The following is a 16,750-nucleotide window of genomic DNA, read 5'->3' on the forward strand; positions in this document are numbered from 1 at the left end:
TGAGAAGCTTTAGAACTATGTTGAGATAGCTTTTGACCGATCCCGGGTAACGGCAGGTGCCTCGGAAATTTAGGGTGGATAAATATAGATATATTTTTATTCATTGTCAAAATGGATATAATTGCTTTTTGGTAGGAAAAACCTGAGATATTTTGTTATTTGGGAAAAACTCACCAATAGGAAATGCGAGGATGTTAGAAGAATATATTGTACTGGCTGAGTGATGGCTGATGACCTCAAAGTTATGGGATTTTGGTCTTGAATTGGGTCTCAGATCGTTGGAGTTTAGCGTGATTTGATTGACTGGGGAGACTTCCACCCCACCCACATCGAGTCCATACGTTTTAAAATTAAGCAGATTGCTTGTTGATTTCGAGGAGAACAGGTCATATAGAACCGCCGTTCCCTGGAGAGGGGACCCCTCTGCCTACTCATCCACCCGTCTGTCGCTGTCTGTGAAGAGATTTGAAACTCTGAAAGTGCTTACTGAGAAATGAATCATATTTGTAAAAACATTTGTACATAACTGCGAAATTAAGTTTCAGTAGACTAGATACAAGTGTTTGTTGTCTTTCTGCCTGCGTGAGTTTGTTATTCGTTTTCAGCATACTAGATTTCATGTAACGACCTCAGAGAAGACTAGACGGTACGAGCCGAGAATTCCAGATAAACAGAGGTCCTAAACACCTTCTCGACAGGAGGGGTTACATTCTTTTCTTTAATAACTGCAACAACCTTTGCATCCACTGATGACCATGACAAGTAATACTTTAAATGAGAGCCAAACTTTCAAACTCCTAGGCTTAACATTCACAGGCAACATGAATTGGAACAAATACATCGAGGATGTTGCCAAGACCGCTGTCAAGAAGGTGGATTCCCTCTGCCATGCTAAGATATTAATCACATCAGACAGCATCCTATATCTTTACAAGGCCACAATTTGGTCAGACATAGAGTTATTGTTGCCACATCTGGGCATGATGGTGCATCTGCCACTAGTTTTTCATCCTTGGATACGGTTTAAAGAAGTCTCAAATCAGTAGATCTCACACTATCGGGCTAGCTCCAACCTCTGTCCCATCGCCACAATATCACATCCCTATACCTGTTTTGCGAGTACTTTGATGGAATCTGTTCTGATGAACTCATAGCACATATGTCCCTTTGACGTACATACCCACTTCACTGTTGTGGTTCTTAGATGCCAGAAAGACTTCGACTATAATAGTTTTTTTTATTGGATTGTTAAACTTTGGAATTGTTTGTTTTGCTTCCTTGACTATACTAATCCGCAGAAGTTTAAATGTAATGTCAACAGACATCTCACTGCTCAACTCCCTACATTCTCCTATTAAACACGATCCTAAATACGTTCCAAGTGGCAATGTTCCCTGTTTGAAAAAAGAGTAAGAAAAAATACAAAAACCAGCTGTGTAATTTGTTGAGGCTATCCAAAACAATAAATCCTAGATATTGTATCTGCAATGACATTACCTTTCCTTGGCAGTAGTTATTAATAAAACTACAAAAGGAAAATTCGATTCTCCACCTTAGTATTTCATTATTATCAAAAGAAGGGATTTTCTTTTAGCAGTCGAAATCTCTTGGGATATAGTTTAATTGTGTCTTCAGATCTAATCGATTCTAGACAGATAAAAAATAACATTTATTCTGACTGCAATAAAGTTTATGGCCATTTACCTGCATTTATAGAGATGTATCATTGCATTATTCTTGGCTTTTATGTTGTTTAAAAAAGCAAATTTGTGGGAGAATGAATAGTTATCTTTAAATTTATCATCATTTGATAGAAAACAACTCTGTTGGTTACTAAAAACGGTAGAATTGCTCTAATTCGTTATCTGCTTCAACACCAGTATAACTTTTATCTTTTATAAATAAACATTGATAGCACTTCTTTTCACTGACGCCGTAATTCGCACCAACCCTTGCCTTTGATGTGTTCTCTCAACTGTCAAACACCCGACTCACTGTCCTGCCAAATGTGTTCTTCTTAACACATATGCAAATGAATGCCTTTATATTTTTAAACCACATGTTCATTTCACATCATATACTCTTGTGTTCAGATGACACTTAACCGCTAGCACTTCATACAACGCCAGACATAACTAATCCGCCCTACACGGCCAGACATAATTAGACGTCCACACGCGGCCAGACATAGCTCGCTCTTTCATACACAGTAAGAAGTTCTCGTAGTTGGGTATTATATTCTTCATTACTTTTAAACACAAAAAATATGAGTTGGCGAGAAACGCGTTAGCAAACAAACATGTAGACGACTCTGTTAGAAGCTGATAGAGTAAAGAATGAATATGTAAAAAAGAGTCAGCGTGCCAAACTTCGACTATGGAATCGATAAGACGATTAAAACCCCTGTGAAATATAACTCGTTGTTATGGCATTCTTTTTGGGGTTTAGACAAATAAGAAAGTATGTGATTCCTTTGGTCGAGAGAAGCAGTTATTGCTTGATTGTAAAAAGCTGTCTATGAACGTTTATGTGTTGCGTTTATTTACTGCGTGTATTTTTGAAGAAGCACCCGCACCAACAATGAACATTTAATATACATACAGGACACAATGAATATTTCTACACTCTGTCTACACACACATTCATTAGATGTTAAAGACACCGTTATATACATCACTAGACAATTGACACAAATAAGAAATACAGATACGCATATATATATATATGCAATACACACACACACACACACACACACACACACACACACACACACACACACACACACACACACACACACACACACACACACACACGCACACATATATGTTTTTGAGAAATGATAAAGAGCGATGGGGGGTAAAATATCAAATCAGACATAGATAGGAATAGAGAGAGCGAAGAGCTAGAGTGAGGGAGAGAGAGAGAGAGAGTGAGAGAGAGAGAAAAGTGAAAGAAAAAACGTGAGATGGGTAAAAAATGGAGATAGAAATAGAAGAAAGAAAGAAAAAAGAAAAAAGAAAAGAAAGGGGCAAGAAGCGGCGTTTAATTATGATTAGGCAGTCATAAAGAGAAAGAGAGAGAGAGAGAGAGAGAGAGAGAGAGAGAGAGAGAGTGTGTGACCGTTGAATGCATGTCACGGGGAGATTAACCCGTTAGTTAGCATACGGTTTGGGGAGGGCGGTATTTACAATGATTTAACGTCATGGCAAAGATACGTCATCTCATAAGAAGTTGAGATACGTCCCACTGAAGGCCATTTATGTTTTTTTTTTTTTTTTTTTTTTTTACATAGGCATCACCACTTATCAAGGCCAAGAGGCCACTCGAGGATAAGGGTTAAAGAGTGTACAGTAGAAATTGGACAATATTGTAATCGTTAGTAATGGAAATTCGGTAAATTTGTTAAAAAGTGGAATGGCTCATCAAGACCTTGTTTACGTTAGACTTGAAGACAAGCATATTGTAGTCAGCTGGAAAGCAGGAAAACGGAAGACAATTCCACAAGCGTGCAGTTCTAAGAAAGAAGTTTTGTTCATGGAATCTACGTTTAGGTGTAGGCACAGATAAAGAGTGAGGGGAATTATTGATAGTGTTTTCAGCTAGACGAGTGTTTCTTGTGAAAGTTTGGCGAAGGGGGACCATAGATTGAAGCTCAGTCGAACATGAAAATAATGATACAGCAGAAAAAAAAAGAAAATAATGATACAGCAGAGACAAACTCGCAACATCTCTTCTGTAAGATAGAGGTTGCAGGGAAAAGAAAAGGACATCTCCTACGAGGTTACAGTCTATTTTGAACTCTATCAAGGCAGGATAAGTCCTTTCTAGCAGCTCCTGCCCAGATGTGGCAACAGTATTCCATTCTTCGACGTACCTGGCTCTTATATAAATAGAGAATTGCATCAGCAGTGAGATATCTACTGGATCGATAGAAGGATCCTCCCATTTTTCCAGCGGCCTTAGCAACAGATTTGATGTACATGTTCCATTTACGATCAGGAGTAGAGGTCAAGCTGAGAAGCTTGTCAAAACTTGAGGCCTTCTCAAGACGAGAGCCATTCACTTCAATTGATGCCAGATGAGGATCAGAGCGTTGATGATGTAAAGAGAGAAGCTTGGTTTTAGATGCATTAAAAGTAACCAGCCACTCCTTTCTCCATTGTACCACGTCCTCAAGATCAGAGGAGAGAGAATTGGAGAGAACTTGGTCGTTTACGGTCTTAGATATGCTACCATAAATGGTAGTGTCATCAGCATAAATGTCTACAAATGATGTAAGGATGTGATTTGGAAGATCATTAATGTAGATCAGAAAAAGAGTTTGACACAGGATGGACCCCTGAGGGACTCCAGCATTAATACTGTGAGCTTCTGATTTTGCCCATCAACTACTACTCTTATGAATCTATCAGAGAGAAATGATTTAATAATTAAGAAGACATTTCCAGCTATACCATAGCTAGAGATCTTGTGAAGTAAACCTTTATGCCATACCCTATCAAAGGCCTTAGATATGTACAGAGCAATTGCCCTAGAAAGGTTGCCTCCGTCGAGAGATTCACTAATCCTATGAGATATAACTGTAAGCACCTCTGCTGTAGATCTAGCAGAACGGAAACCATATTGTGTGTCACTAAGAATGCCATTTTTGCTGAGATGTTTGATTACCTCTTTATTTTACACAGATTCCAGCAACTTACTCATGACGCACAGGAGACTTGTACTGAGAGGGGGATGAGCCATCACCTGAATTTTTAAATACAGGGCATACTGATAAGATTTTCCAGGGTGATGGGAAGCAATTCTCCTTAAGACAACGTTTAAACAGTTTTGTAAATATGGGCGCTAGTTCTGGTCGAATTTTTTTGAGTACTATAATTGGAATACAGTCAGGGCCGGTTGCTTTACTGGAATCAAGGTTTTTGATTAGCTTGGCAACATCACGTACAGATATATGTATATCACATAGCGTGTTTTCTGATACAGGAGGAAATATTGGGGGTTGGCGGCCTTGGTCGCAAAGAGTGTAAGGGATAAATAAATAAAAAATTAAGAAAAATAATAGAATAAATAATAGCATAAATAAAGATTAATAAACCGTTAAAAATTTGTTTTCAAAGTAATTGAAGCTAATAATTCCACATATATGTGGGCAAATAAACAATTAAACTCATCGATTTATAATTAACTAAATAAATCTATAATTAACTAAATAAATCTATAATTAACTAAATAAATTTATAATTAACTAAATAAATCTATTATTAACTAAATAAATCTATAATTAACTAAATAAATCTATAATTAACTAAATAAATCTATAATTAACTAAATAAATCTATAATTAACTAAATAAATCTATGATTAACGAGATAAATGAATAAAAGTGCAAATTATGAAGGGAAGCAATGCATTTGAATATAAAATATAAAACTATAAAAATATGCATAGAAAAGGCGATACAGAAGTAAATAAAAAATAAAATAAAATTCTCAATATTTTACCCATCCCACGTTTTTCTCTCTTCCCCCTCTCTCTATTCCTATCTGTGTCTGGTTTGATATTTTTATCCACCTCGCCTCTTGCCCCTTGTCACTTGACTTTACAATTGATTGCTGCTGCTGTTTTTTCTTCGAATTTGTAAATTTTCTAATTTCTCTCTTTTTCTCATTCTAATAAAGACTTATTTCTGTGAAGTCTAATGAAATTATCGGATCGTTAACATGATTCGGCAATCGAAACATGTGTAACCAAGCAGGTTAAAAACGGTAATAAAAAATATTTTGCTCTGCAGCAGTATTGAGCACTTTCTTCGGGTTTTGTACCATTTACCATTTACTCATTATATATATATATTATACCTATATATATATATATATATATATATATATATATATATATATATATATATATATATATATATATATATGACGTGTTAGGTGGAAGAACGACGCAAGCGTCAAAAGTGTAAATTTTTAAAATTTTGGCTTTAAACGCATAAAATATCAAGGAGAATCTAATCACAATAAAATCATTGCTGAATTCAAAGTATTTATGTGAAAATAAGTGTTTGAATATTTGATATACGTCTGTTTAAATGTGGATACTTTAGACCATAGATTTTCTTTAAATTCTCCACCTAATTATGTTCTCGTTGTTTTGACTTTTCCAGACTTGCAAATCAACGAGCACTGGCATCATCGTAATTCATTAAAGTCGAACATCTAAAAAATTAAACTTTGTAAGCCTCTTCAAATATGACTGGAAGAAAGGGAACAAGAAAGGTTGATCAGTGCGAAAAGGAAACAGCCAAACCCAAGCGAAATTGTCGAAAAGGATATGTCAGTAATTCTTCAAAATGCATTGTAGGAAAGCCCAGGTTTGGAGAAGCATGTTCTTGCAAGAAAAAATGTATGACAAAGATAGGTGGCCCGGAAAAGGCTGCGTTAATATGCAAATCATTCTGCAAAATAGCAAATTACATCAACCTCCATATGGTTTATAACTATATCTGGTTAAATTTGTATTTTACGTTAGAATGACATTGTAAGATTTTCTTTGTATTTAAATAGTAAATAAAATTTCTTCCATTACACGATTATTAAACCCCATTTAAAGTCATAAAGAAGTGTTATTATGTTACAAACATTTGACCCCTATTTTGAATCCGCAATATATACACTCACCGATTACATAACAACAGTATATATCACTATTTACAATACTAAGTATAAATTTGTTTTTTTGTGTATTGATATTTATATTAAAACTCTTCTATTTATTTAAAAAATACAACTTTGTTATTTATGGGCCGTGGAATTTCATTTATCTGCAAAAGATCCAGCTAATTTGCATATTCTTTTAAGCATTCATGACTTATCGAACTAAATTCATAACTGATGTCGTCACTGCATGACCAAGCACGCGTGCATATGAAAACACATGGCACAACACACCCCTGTGTTTAAGCATGCATTGTTATTCACATGTTTCTTACAAAGCCGACCTTCTAACCTAATTTTCGTTACCCACTTTACAAATAACATTTTCCATTGTCTATTTTTAAATTCCTTATTTTAACTTTCATTTTTATAACAGAAACAAAATTCATCATTACATTCCTTTTTCAATAAACAGATATCTAACTATTTTGTGTGAGCTAAACAATGGCAATTCCACATTCCTTATTTTCAATAACATTCTGTATCTATTTTAACTTATGATTGGAATTCTCAGTTCCAAGTCCAGCTTCGCAATTTCGAATCCTTGACGATCCTATTTCATATTTACATTTAACTAATTCCCTATTTTTTTACTTACATGAAAAGGGGGACACCCTTATCGCTTTTTGTGTATGTCCGCTAAAGCCTTTTTTCCGATAGGTTCTCGTTAGGGGGTCGCTCATTCTTAAAACTTTTTATATGCTGTCTAAATGATAATATCTACGAGTTAACAACGGGGGTCGCCGACTTTGAAACGTTAAATATTCCCCATGTTCAGATCGCCGCGTGTTTCTCTCGTTTTTCGGTATAAAAAAGCGAAACTCGATTCGAATCCCTGGCCAACGCCCAGTGGTCTCCAGCGCGATGTAACGCTTGGTCAATGTGGGCTTATCACCGTCAAATCAGACGGTTGCTTTCATTTCAAGACACTCCCCTAATAAACGGGGAAGCTGGTTTTCCACAAAGTTGGGTAAAAACAAACAAACCGGGTTATTAACCCCAGTAAAAACTGTCCCGCAGAAAATGTTAATTGCTGAATAGCTATTGTTTACGTCGTCGTAACGCTCGCACAAAATGTTAACTCTACGACTGACACTTGATGTCATTAAGTGCGGGCACCTGTCAATTCTCTTCTTACTTAAATAAATTCAAACGTCTTTCAGTAATTCGTTCTTGCTGGCCGACCGGTTAACGTGTCATGTTTTTTTCACATTTTATTTTCCAACTTCGTGTCAGGGCTTCGGGTTCGATTCTACCTATTTACCAAAACTTTTTTTAACCCCCCCCCTCCGTGTTTCTTTTTGATTTAAGAGCACACACACCTCGAAACACCCGGGCAACGCCGGGTACCCTCGCTAGTATAATAATAAATACGAAATCTGCATTAATCAAAATATCATATTTAAGCGTATCTTACGACCGGGCAATGTCGGGCGGCCTGCTAGTATATATATTAGCAGGCCGGAATTGCTCTGTCGTAAAATACGCTTAAATATGATGTTTTAATTCATGCAGATTTCGTATTTATTATTATATTGTATTGTCTATTGATTATCATATTGTACCGAAATATACATGCTAATGATTTTAAAGATTAAAAAAAAAAAAGATTAGTATATCTATTCATTCCAGTGTCGGCTTTCGTCGCGGCTCACTGGATCTGTATTAGTCAATAGATATTCTTGTGTGTGGCGCATTTGCTCTTAGACTTCCGGTTTTTTGGCTGTCATAGTTCTTGTGAGCTGTGACGTTGTCTGGCTGTGTAAATAATTATCTCACATTCTGAAGGTTCTATTGCTTATGGCTCGCAAGGTAAGTCTATCGTGATGACATCCTTAACGAGAACAAAAATTCTTACTTGCGAGACATCGGCTTAGGTTATAGCTGGTCGCGATGATCGTATCTTTTGGTGGAAATCTTTCTGACTGGTTGTTTTTATTTTTTTTTTTCGTATGTAGGAGTAACGATAGAAATACATGACGAATTCGCTAAGTAAAAAGCAAATTACGTTTAAGAATTTTTGAGATGAGGGTTGATTATTCGTATTATTTGGATTCTTCGGATTTTCACAACGCGTATACACTCTTCTGGAGGTTGAAGGCTCAATCCTAGGGTCACGCTAAAATACAATTCCAAATTACTTAACTCATCTACCCAGTAATGATTGACGAGACGAGAGCATGCCATCCCTTAGGTTAAATAAAGAGTTCCATTCGAAATTCTGCGTAGATTCCCGAATTCGACAGAAAGATTCCTGAGTTCCACAAGATACAATTAAAGAAAGTCGGAGGTTATATCAACCAAAGCCTTGTGAAAATAATACTCAAAATAAGAACAGTAGTCCAAAGAATCCAAATAATATAAAGAAACTCAAAGAGCGGCTGTTACTCATTCATCAACCCGTCTCTTCCGCTTCAGTTTGAAAGAGAAATTTCCACACAAAATACTTATTACACTACAGATTGTTTGGTGTTTATTTGACACATTTTGAAAATAAACGGCCATATCTAGGTGTATAATTCCCAGAATTGAACTCGTAGAGTTGATCTGATAGATAAGGCTCAGTTGAAAAAGCCACCCTCAGTCTCCAGCACAGGTTTCAGATAGGACCTGAATCTTGAATATATAATTTTATATTTCAAATACAAATTTCGTTTTCAAATATAATTTCGTGTTCAAACACAATGTTCCACTAACACGTGTAATGAATAATAAAATGATTTTTATGGTGATGGTGGCCAAGCTATTAACGACACAGACTAAAAACCAGTTCCATCCAGTTCGGTTCACAGAAACACTTTCAGCAAAAGAATACTTGACCTTGTGTCTAACCTCTTAGACAGGAGGTAAATAAAATAAAATACGTTTTTCATAAATATAATGAATTTTTGTTTAATGTTTCATAAATATAATTAATTTTTGTTTAATGTTCTTTTAATACAAAATGGTTGCACCATTAAAAAGCACACACATATTCATTATCATAACGATCATGGATCGAAAGCGCCCAAGAAAAAATGGCTGCCATAAAATCAGTCGGTTTCATAATACAGTATTTACCCCAAGAAACCAAAAGAATTGCTCGTCAAATCGAAAACAGATCATCAGAAAAAAGAAAACCGTCTATTCAATATGATCTGTTTGAACAATGATTTGATACCTAAATATGCACACATACATAGTAGTGGTTTGCTAATGCAGTTTTTATTCGACATTTTCCGTATTTGAATGTACTTATGTGATCGTAATATCTGAAAAAACATGTAAGTAAAAACATCCAAATTAAAAATAGATCATTTCCAATCACAAAAAATCCCCACTTAAACAATAAAGAAACAGATGCACACGCGCTCATTAGCTATAATGAATGGGTGTATGAATAACTAAGAATCTGATAAGCTGACTTGTAAACCCAGTAATACGGGGATATATAAAAACACGAAGCAACTTTAATTCCATGCAATAGCCTGACAAATCCTCACGAGGATAAAACAGAAATTTCTATGGAGCTTAATTGCCATACATATTTTCAAAACTTACTATGTGTGTGTGTGTGTGTGTGTGTGTGTGTGTGCGCGCGCGTGTGTGTGTGTGTGCGCACGCGCGTGTCTGAGAGTGAGAGACTGAAAAGTATATAATTTATTTTCATCGAGACTTTATTACTTTTTAAGTTTAACCCCTTGTAATACGGGTTAAAAAATAACAATATAAACGATAATATCATGAGAAATATCATTACAACATGTCACCACATAAAAAAAGATGACAGAAATACTTGTTTAATAGAAAGTTTTGTTAAAATCTTCATGTCAGGTTGTCAAGATTTCTTGTTTTTATAGTGATTGATTTTCTTTTTCTACTGCAAAAATATAAACAAGGAAAAATCTCAACGTAATAATCAACGTTGGTTGTCGTCGTATTTTCTAGCTTAGCCCATCACGTAATACCTCCATTTACATTCCGTATAATCTTTAGTTCTTGTCCAGAAGCATTTGCCATTAAATTTTTTCATGTAAGAATATAAATATTCACAACCCATAGCTAAGTGATACTTGGTAATTTCAGCCTGCAAATAAAAACAAAAAAAACATAAAAATGTAAGTAAAAAGAAATGTCGACAGACTTTTGATATACTAATTCTCATTCAACTGCATCTGCCACAACCAATCATAACTTGCCTTCAATTATAAAACAATGTTAACTTTTGGATGCGGCTTGCAGTGAAAATTGGTCAGAATAAGGGATAATTGTTTTTTATATGAAAATTGCTACAGCCAAAATACATCAAGGTCAAAATTGACTATAAATAAAATTGGTATTACCTTTTATATAATGGATAAAAATAAAAGTTCACTATAAATTAATAATGTTAATGTTTTCAATTCTGTAATATTTCGTTATGTAGTTTTAGTTTTAGGAATGTAAATTTGCATGTATATTTGTGTAAAAATATAATTATGGACATATTGATGTATATTTGTGCGCTTTTAGCAAATCTTTCCTTTTGTTTGTGTGGTTCTTCTGATGCGTGTATGCTAATGCTCATATATAATGATTGGAAATGTGTTAAGTTTATAGTTAAATACTTTATGATCGCGTCGTTTAAAAAAAAAACAACCTAAAATTTCATGAATGGCTTGACTGTTTGTATTATTTGGTTTGTTCGGACTATTGTCCTCATCTTACACACGTTTCGAGCGATTTAAACTCTTTCTGCAGATGTATCTTGTCGAACTCGGGAATCTTTCTGTCGAACTCCTTTTCCTCTCAGGCACAATTTTCTTTCCCTAATTGACCATTTAAATATGTTATAGTCTATCTTTTTTGTGGTGTTACCGGATTTTAGGACAAGAAATCATCTAATCTGGTGGAGAATCCAGCTTCTTGATGTTACTTGAGGTAACGTCACCTAGAGAAGGGGCAGCATTCCTCATAAAAGCCAGTGTGTATTAGCTATGCAGAGAAGATCTTATTTGGGCCGCGAATACTTGAATATTTAGTCAGGATTCACGTGTATCGAAAAGTATCTTTATACCAAGTTGTCATAATAAACCTATGTATAGAGAGACACTCAAATAGTGTTTCTCTTTCGTTTGTCTGTTTCTCACCCGACTACAACTTGGATATCTTCAAGTCTAACATAAACAAATTCCTGATGAACCGCCCCCTTAAGTAAGACACTTTATCAAATCTCCAATACTAACGATTACTACGATACTATCCCATTGATTACTGCACACGCAATAACCCTTATCTCTGAGTGGCTTCCGGGACTTGATAAGTGGTGACTACCATTAAAAAAAATTCAAGTTTCCTTCCGTAGGTATTCAAGTTCTCTTATATTAATAGAGATAAAAAGTCACGGAAAGTTTAGAGTAAGTAGTACGTTAAGTAGGGACCGCATAAAAAGATAAATCTTAGAATAGCTGAAGTAAGTTCAACTTTTGTCAAACTGGAGAAACGTGTCTGACCAAACCATGGAATTGCATCAAAGATAAATTTAAGTGTTCATGAAACGTGTATTATTATTCTATTATATAGGCCATGGCATTTGGCAGCATTACCATCTGTTAGAAACATCTTATCAAAGTTGTATTCGGAGAATACTTAACGTCGACTGGAAGACTCTCGCGCCTGACAATGTAGTTTTTGAACAATTAATGAGCGATGTAGAAATGCAAATGATCTAAAATCAAATGCGCTGGATAGACATCTGGTTATGATGAGCGCCGAAAGAGCCCCATGACAGCTATTTTATGGCGAGATAGATAGATAGATAGATAGATAGATAGAGGGAAGACACCGTAACATAAACCAGGAACAATGTTTAAGAAGACAATGAAACCAACTTGAAACTAATTGTAAATAATTGAGAAGCACCATCGAAAGACTGATTAAAATAGAAAGTAAAACATCAAAGAAATATGTAAGGGTTTTAAAGAATGGTTTGTACATCATGTTGCCTTTAAGTTTAAGAAAACCGCATAAAAGTCTAGCGTCAGAGAATATACAGCAAGAAGTGAAGTACAGTGTATACTAGCAGGACACTCAGTGTTACCCGGTCGTAAAATACGCTTAAATGTTATATTTTAATTAATACATATTTCTTATTTATTTCAAACCGTAGGTATTGAACGTAACATTAAATTTCTTTAAAAAAATGAAGTAAAAAAACGGAAAGAAACTGAAACATGTAAGTATTGTGTTTTTTTCTAAACAGTGTACTTCTTGTAAGTAAATAAATACTCAAGCTGAGATCGAAACCAAAACCTAAAGACAGCGAATCGAGTACGATAACCATTAGGCCAGCTTGACACGACCTTCAAAACGTGTTTACAAACTTACTTATTCCTAATATACGTAATCTGTCAGGTGAACGATTCACACACGCACATTCGTTAAACAGTTGACAAACAGATTAAAATCTGATACCCCCCCACGTACCTATTTTCAATTTTGACCCCTTATCAGCCTTTTTTCCGGATGAAAACCAATCAAAAAGTTTTTCACATATCTGAACACCCTATATACCAAATCTCAAGTTTGTAGATAAAACATTCTTTGAGTATATAGGTTGAAAAGTGTCCTCACACAAGCACACACACATTCTCATTTTTATAGATGTATAGGTGATCTTTTTTACAAAGTAGTCACTACTTATCAAGGCCCGGAAACCACTCGGGGATAAGGGTTATTGCGTGTTCACTAATCAATGGGAGAATACCGTAGTAATCGTTAGTATTGGAGATTTGATAAAGTGGCTTACTTAAGGGGGCGATTCATCAGGAATTTGTTTATGTTGGACTTGAAGACATCCAAGTTGCAGTCAGGTGAGAAACAGGCAAACGGAAGAGAGTTCCACAGGCGTGCACTTCTAAGAAAGAAGCTTTGTTCATGGAATCTACGTTTTGGTTTAAGCACAGATAAAGAGTGGAGAAAATTACTGACAGTGGTTTCAGCTAGACGGGTGTTTATCGTGAAAGATTGGCGAGGGGGACCAGAGATTGGAGCTCAGACGAGCATTTGCCATCGAAATAACGATAAAACAAAGACAGGCTCGCAACGTCTCTTCTGTGGGAGAGAGGTTGCAGGGTAGAGAAAAGAGCATCCCCCCCACTAAGCCACGAAGTCTATTTTGTACTCTGTCAAGGCAGAATAGGCTGTTTTTAGCAGCTCCTGCCCAGATGTGGCAGCAGTACTCCATCCTTGGACGTACTTGGCTTTTATATAGATAAATAATTGCATCAGCAGTGAGATATCTTCTGGAGTAGTAGAAGGATCCTACCATTTTTCCAGCGACCTTGGCAACTGACTTGGTTTACGTGTTCCATTTCAGGTCAGGAGTAAAGGTAAGTCATTTTAAATAACATAACCAAAGATAGTATTAACTTTTTTTAATGATAAAGTTATACTAGCATGACATGCAGTACTAAATTCCCATATTTATAGTCTAATCTGAAAATCTAATTATGGCCAAGACATTCGGGGATCTATAATGAAGTGAGAAAAGATAACGAAATATCAATTCTATGTGACATGGAAAGAAACTGGAAGATCTCTATCATTCTAGTTATTATAGGAGCAACTTGACCCATGAAAAAGAATTTCAAAAACTACCTTGCAACTATACGTGGTGAACCAAGTGCAGGCGAGATTCGAACAAGTACACTTAAAGGGACGGTTAGAATCTTTAGATATGTCGGTTCGAATATATAAGATGGCGAATAAATGTTTAGCATCCGGTAGAATGCGCCATCTCAGATTGAACAAACTGATAAGAAAATTAAACAAAAGAGAAAAGCTAAAACAAAGAGAAACATGTCAATGTGGCCTGGTTGTCCCACTGAAGACTTCCCTTTAAAGAGTTGCTTTTTAGAGATATTAAAGTTTCCAGATTTTTTTTCTTAAAAAAAAAAAACACAACACCTTTCAAGTTTCCAGATTTTTTTCGTCAATTTTTTGCGTATAGAAAAAACAAAAAACAAAAAAAAAAATTGTTCAACTTTTCTGACATAAAAAAATGGCGGTCAGTTTAAAGTATAAAACAAAACATGCAAAACTGAAGGCCTTATCATTCACATTTCATACACATTTCATTCACATTTCATTCACATTTTATTACACATTTCATTCACATTTCAAACACATTTCATTCACATTTCATACACATTTTCATACACATTTCATTCACATTTCATTCACATTTTCATTCACATTTCATTCACATTTCATACACATTTCATTCACATTTTCATACACATTTCATTCACATTTCATTCACATTTTCATTCACATTTCATTCACATTTCATACACATTTCATTCACATTTCATTCACATTTCATACACATTTCATTCACATTTCATTCACATTTTTATACACATTTCATTCACATTTCATACACATTTCATTCACATTTCATACACATTTCATTCACATTTTCATACACATTTCATTCACATTTCATTCACATTTTCATACACATTTCATTCACATTTCATACACATTTCATTCACATTTCATACACATTTCATTCACATTTCATACACATTTCATTCACATTTCATTCACATTTTCATACACATTTCATTCACATTTCATACACATTTCATACACATTTCATTCACATTTCATACACATTTCATTCACATTTCATTTACATTTTCATACACATTTCATTCACATTTCATTCACATTTTCATACACATTTCATTCACATTTCATAAACATTTCATTCACATTTCATTCACATTTCATACACATTTCATTCACATTTCATTCACATTTTTATACACATTTCATTCACATTTCATTCACATTTTCATACACATTTCATTCACATTTCATACACATTTCATTCACATTTCATTCACATTTCATACACATTTCATTCACATTTCATACACATTTTATTCACATTTCATACACATTTCATTCACATTTCATTCACATTTTCATACACATTTCATTCACATTTCATACACATTTCATTCACATTTTCATTCACATTTCATTCACATTTCATACACATTTCATACACATTTCATTCACATTTCATACACATTTCATTCACATTTCATTCACATTTTCATACACATTTCATTCACATTTCATTCACATTTTCATACACATTTCATACACATTTCATTCACATTTCATACACATTTCATTCACATTTCATACACATTTCATTCACATTTCATTCACATTTCATACACATTTCATTCACATTTCATTCAAATTTCATACACATTTCATTCACATTTCATACGCATTTCAGTCACATTTCATACACATTTCATACACATTTCATTCACATGTCATACACATTTCATTCACATTTCTTTGTGATATTCGTTCATAGCAGACTCGAATACCCCTAAAAGGCAACTCTTTGCAGGTAAGTCTTCAGTGGGAAAACCAGACCACATTGTCCGAGAATCGTGAATGCTTACTAGACCCCATTCTTGGAGGTGTTTGATAGGGGTTTGTCAGAGGCCCTTACGTGAGGTTATTTTCCATCATAATTAAACCCTGACCAAGTATTTAAAACCATCCAGCATCTTCCTCAGTTTGTGAACGGGGACATTAATCTGTATCTCTAAACGCAAACATAATATGTATCTCTACTATTATATAAAACGAACTTTGTTTGTGTGTTTGTATGTCTGTGAGTTCGTGCTTTATGGACTCAAAACGGCTGGGTAGATTTTTATGAAATTCCACATGGAAGTACTTTATGTACCTGGCAGTGTTCTTAGGTTTTGTGTCAAAATGTCTTCGATAAGCATCAATCATTGATAATCGAAATAATCTGATGAAAGAAGCAAACGACGATTTTGACCAAAGTTAACAACTTACACAGCATTTCAGAAGTTTTATTAGTACACAAGACGAAAGCCTCGAATATAGAATCGCCATTAAGTTCTTTAATATGTTAGGGACACGTTCGAAATAAATGTTTCTATTTAAAGCACAATTTCACCATGATACTTGACTTTTTTCATTTTAAACTTAAATTCACGCCA

At 34.7% G+C, this 16,750-nt stretch overlaps 1 protein-coding gene across 1 annotated transcript in view; it reads right to left on the bottom strand.

Annotated features, from left to right (window-relative positions):
* Positions 1-10,360: 10,360 nt before the first annotated feature.
* The window catches only part of LOC145284947 (uncharacterized), a 28,053-nt gene continuing 21,663 nt past the window's right edge, over positions 10,361-16,750 (bottom strand). The window contains exon 5 of the mRNA XM_080134043.1: positions 10,361-10,788. Within this exon, the coding sequence (XP_079990169.1) occupies positions 10,651-10,788 (138 nt within the window). The 3' untranslated portion in view covers positions 10,361-10,650. The remainder of the gene's footprint in view (positions 10,789-16,750) is intronic.

The sequence above is a fragment of the Euprymna scolopes genome, chromosome 9, assembly GCF_053919585.1.
Source record: "Euprymna scolopes isolate OS-2025 chromosome 9, ASM5391958v1, whole genome shotgun sequence".
Taxonomy (NCBI): Eukaryota; Metazoa; Mollusca; class Cephalopoda; order Sepiida; family Sepiolidae; genus Euprymna; species Euprymna scolopes.